The sequence below is a fragment of the Cibotium barometz genome, chromosome 50, assembly GCF_041138505.1.
Source record: "Cibotium barometz isolate CiBa-2024 chromosome 50, ASM4113850v1, whole genome shotgun sequence".
NCBI lineage: Eukaryota > Viridiplantae > Streptophyta > Polypodiopsida > Cyatheales > Cibotiaceae > Cibotium > Cibotium barometz.
The window spans coordinates 31,227,384-31,230,026 of NC_141095.1; the positions used below are offsets into that span (position 1 = coordinate 31,227,384).

At 37.2% G+C, this 2,643-nt stretch overlaps 1 protein-coding gene across 1 annotated transcript; it reads right to left on the bottom strand.

The window, feature by feature from the left end:
- Positions 1 to 1,004: 1,004 nt before the first annotated feature.
- On the bottom strand, positions 1,005 to 1,804 carry LOC147610024 (uncharacterized). The gene is made up of 3 exons (XM_086787245.1): positions 1,732 to 1,804; positions 1,518 to 1,616; positions 1,005 to 1,436 (listed from the first exon to the last, which is right to left on the bottom strand). Exon 3 carries the CDS (start codon positions 1,434 to 1,436, stop codon positions 1,005 to 1,007), a length of 432 nt encoding a protein of 143 aa, XP_086643371.1. The 5' UTR covers positions 1,518 to 1,616; positions 1,732 to 1,804.
- Positions 1,805 to 2,643: the final 839 nt, after the last annotated feature.

Consider the following 2,643-nt stretch of genomic DNA (forward strand, 5'->3'; position numbering starts at 1 on the left):
AACATCGATTGTATTCTGGGATTTATAGATGTTTTGCATGGATCGATAGGAGAACAACAATACGAAGGTCGATGTGCAACAGAGCTAGCTCAATCCGGTATATTTTTTACTGATCATTTTTATCAGTTGCTGGACAATGCAAACACACATGGTGTGTTAAGAAAACAAGACCTTCCAGCATGGAATTCAGTGGATTGGCCTCTCCCACATTTTAGTGTTACAGAGGCATACAGAGCCAAGCTTTTCAAAGAAGTACAGAAAGCTCTTAGGCCCAATATTGCCACAAGGATAATAAAAATTTCTTTGTGCATGCCTCTCACAGTTTTTGTAGACTTGTTTAATACCTTTCCAGTGAAGGTTTCAAAAACAATGTTCACAGTTAAAGCAACAAGTCTCGCATGCATGCCACAATTTTTGGATAAAGGTTGGGATAAGAAGACATGTAGTTCAGTGTTTTGTGAGGTTGTCCAACCTTCTATGCAACTGAAGTACATGGTTGCATCACAAAATTTCATTTTTTCTTTTTATTATAAGCGCAGTCGAATGCTAGGTACAAAACTAGTCCCTATGGATCAAGATGAAGATTCTTTTGGTGCAGAAAATAAACTTCTTGATATTGATGTTGTTGAGAATGGTGATGTGCTAGTCAATATCACATTAAGACAATGCTGCTCCCTAGCTCAATTGCGCAATGACATTCTATTTGAGACAGAAGGTTCTATTTCAAAGGACTTTTTATTTATCTACAACAATAAGAAGGTATACCATGTGACTTATCCTAGTCTCATTAAGCACTGCTATTAGTTTACTTTACCCTATTGTTTCATATTGCTTTTTTGCAGGTGCTCAAAAGAAGAGAGAGATCAATAAAATGCAAAGACATTGAAAATTTTAAAATTGAGATAACACAGACTCCATAAACAAAGGTATTATATTCAGAAATGTAAAATTTTGTACAGAAGTGTTTAATTACATATGTAGAACATATTCTTGACAACAATTTTCTATTTATCTACAGGTTGATCTAGAGGCTGCTCTACATGGTCCAACCTCACCGTTTCATCTTTATTTGGAGAATCTACTTTCTGTTGCTCCATCTTGTCGTGTACAGTCTCTTGGTGCTGCTCCATTGTCTCCTCTACTACCCTTGGAGCATCTGTTTGCTGTTGCTCCATCATTTTCTCAATAACATCAGCAGCAACAGGTCCTTGTTCTTGTGGCTTCTCCTCATCAGCACTAGGTCCTTGTTCTTGTGGCACCACATCTGCATCATCTGTGTCATCAAGGTGTATGACACCTTCTCGGACTTTAGAGCTCTCACCTAACTCGACAGTAGCTGGTACAATAGGTTTGGGGAAGGCATACTTCAAAAACTTCCAAATTATATCAGCTCTGAAACTATACACGTAGCTCGAGTTGAAGCTATCTTCTCTCATCTGCAATGAGATATGATGATTTAGAACACTTTGTACCAATATCAAATTTTTTGAAGCTAAATGAAAATTATTTTTTCTTACAAGCTCTGGCTGTCCTATCTCAAAATAGCTTGAAAGTATATATTTGGCACTAATCAGCACTCTCCAGCCACAGCTACTTGAATCATCTTGTTGTGGTGTCTGGATAGTTGGAAAGATATGTTAGAAACTGTTAATGTCTGAACAAAATAAAATTATTCAATAAGTTCAAAGGCATAGCATGAAATAGACATCAGTAGAGGGAGCAACTTTCTACCTCTAAATCTATTGGCTCTATTGAATCCAAAAGATTGACATTAGGAGGACACTGATCCAATGCATCTAGAAGTCTTCTAATACAACTGCAATACATATAATTCAGTTAGTGTGCATTAAATCCAAATAATGAAGTTTAAAGTTAAAAATAGCACACAAACCACTTACAATTTAACCTCTCTGTGTGTGTTTCTAAGAGAGTTGAATAAAAAGCATTGCTTCTGCTGGATGTCAATAGAAGCAAAGCTCCAGTGGTGGTCACTGCATAAGGAAAAAAGCATTAAGAAATCAAAGGCTACAAGAGTACTCAATCTTGAAGGAAAATCCCAAAAGAAGTAGCCACACACATACTTGTTATGGTATGGAAGTAGCAAAATATCAACATGATCAAAATCACAGTGTCTGAACCAATTGGAAATATCCATGGGAGTTTCCTTTGGATCTCTTAACTTGAAGGAAATTGCAGGATCAATAATATAAACTGTATGCTGTACAGCATGGTTCAGCCAGCTTCTCATCATGCTACATTGGACAAAACAATAATTAAGGTAAGGTGTAAGGGAGGAGGTACAATAAGGATTGTTTTGCAAACAAATGTAAAATAAAAGACACTTACTAGAGCATTGCAAGAATGATAGTATCTGAGCAATACTCATTCTTATGAGCCAATGCTGCCAAGCATGCTCTTGTCAAGTCAAAATTATTCTCTGAAAAATCATCTTCAATATGGACAACTATGTTAGGGCCCAGCTCCTGCAACCTTCTCTGTATCTGTAGCTCCATCTGTACAGTCTCCACATTTATAGCAGACTTGGATTCCTCTATTTGCTGCTTCAGTGACTCCTCATAAGCAGCTTTCCCTCTGGTGCTCATTGAGTGGGTCACTTCAACAACCTTCACCTTGTCTGCCTTC